The 603-nt window shown below is 68.2% G+C and overlaps 1 protein-coding gene across 1 annotated transcript in view; it reads right to left on the bottom strand.

The window, feature by feature from the left end:
* NR2C2AP (nuclear receptor 2C2-associated protein) overlaps positions 1-470 on the bottom strand; it is a 1,481-nt gene extending 1,011 nt beyond the window's left edge. The window contains exons 1-2 of the mRNA XM_010136065.1: positions 430-470; positions 127-217 (exon numbers count right to left, since the gene is read on the bottom strand). Coding sequence (XP_010134367.1) covers positions 127-217; positions 430-470 — 132 coding nt within the window. The remainder of the gene's footprint in view (positions 1-126; positions 218-429) is intronic.
* Positions 471-603: the final 133 nt, after the last annotated feature.

Raw genomic sequence — 603 nt, 5'->3', positions numbered from 1 at the left:
TACCCGCTGGCACGTGCCCTGGAGGAAAGAACGACACCGGGGCTCCGTCACGGGGGAAGAGTGGGGTGTTCACCATGGCCATGGCCCCGTCCCAGCCCTCCGTCACCCCCCATCCTAATCCCCCACCTGGTCCGAGTTCCAGCACGTCTCCTCGCTGGCGTCGAACATGTGCTTCTTCCCAAACTGCTTCACATCCCGGTTAAGGACGGAGCTCACCCTGCAGGGACATGTACCACCATCCCGGGGCCACGATGGGGACAGCGTCAGTGACGGGTCACGAGTCCCCCACAGGGTCAGGGGATTGGGCCTGAGGTCCCCCACGGGGGCATGGGACAGCGTTGGGCACCCAGAAGGGCCCCACCGTGGGGCGGGGGGGGGTGCAGTAGGTGGCCGCAGCACCACACTGTCCCCTCGGGAGTCCGGACTCACCGTGTGGCCGTTTCGGCGCAGATCAGGGGCTCCACCGGCATCGCTGCCTGCGGAGAGACGGGGTCAGCGAGCGGCAGCACTGGGGACCCCCGGCAGCACTGGGGACCCCTGGAAAGCTCTGGGGTCCCTCGAGCAGCTTCGGGGGCATCCTGGCAGCATTGGGGACCCCCGAGC

The sequence above is a fragment of the Buceros rhinoceros genome, unplaced genomic scaffold, assembly GCF_000710305.1.
Source record: "Buceros rhinoceros silvestris isolate BGI_N320 unplaced genomic scaffold, ASM71030v1 scaffold29725, whole genome shotgun sequence".
NCBI classification, from domain to species: Eukaryota; Metazoa; Chordata; class Aves; order Bucerotiformes; family Bucerotidae; genus Buceros; species Buceros rhinoceros.
Note: the sequence above shows the minus strand (reverse complement) of the source record. Positions and strands in the feature narration are given on the sequence as shown.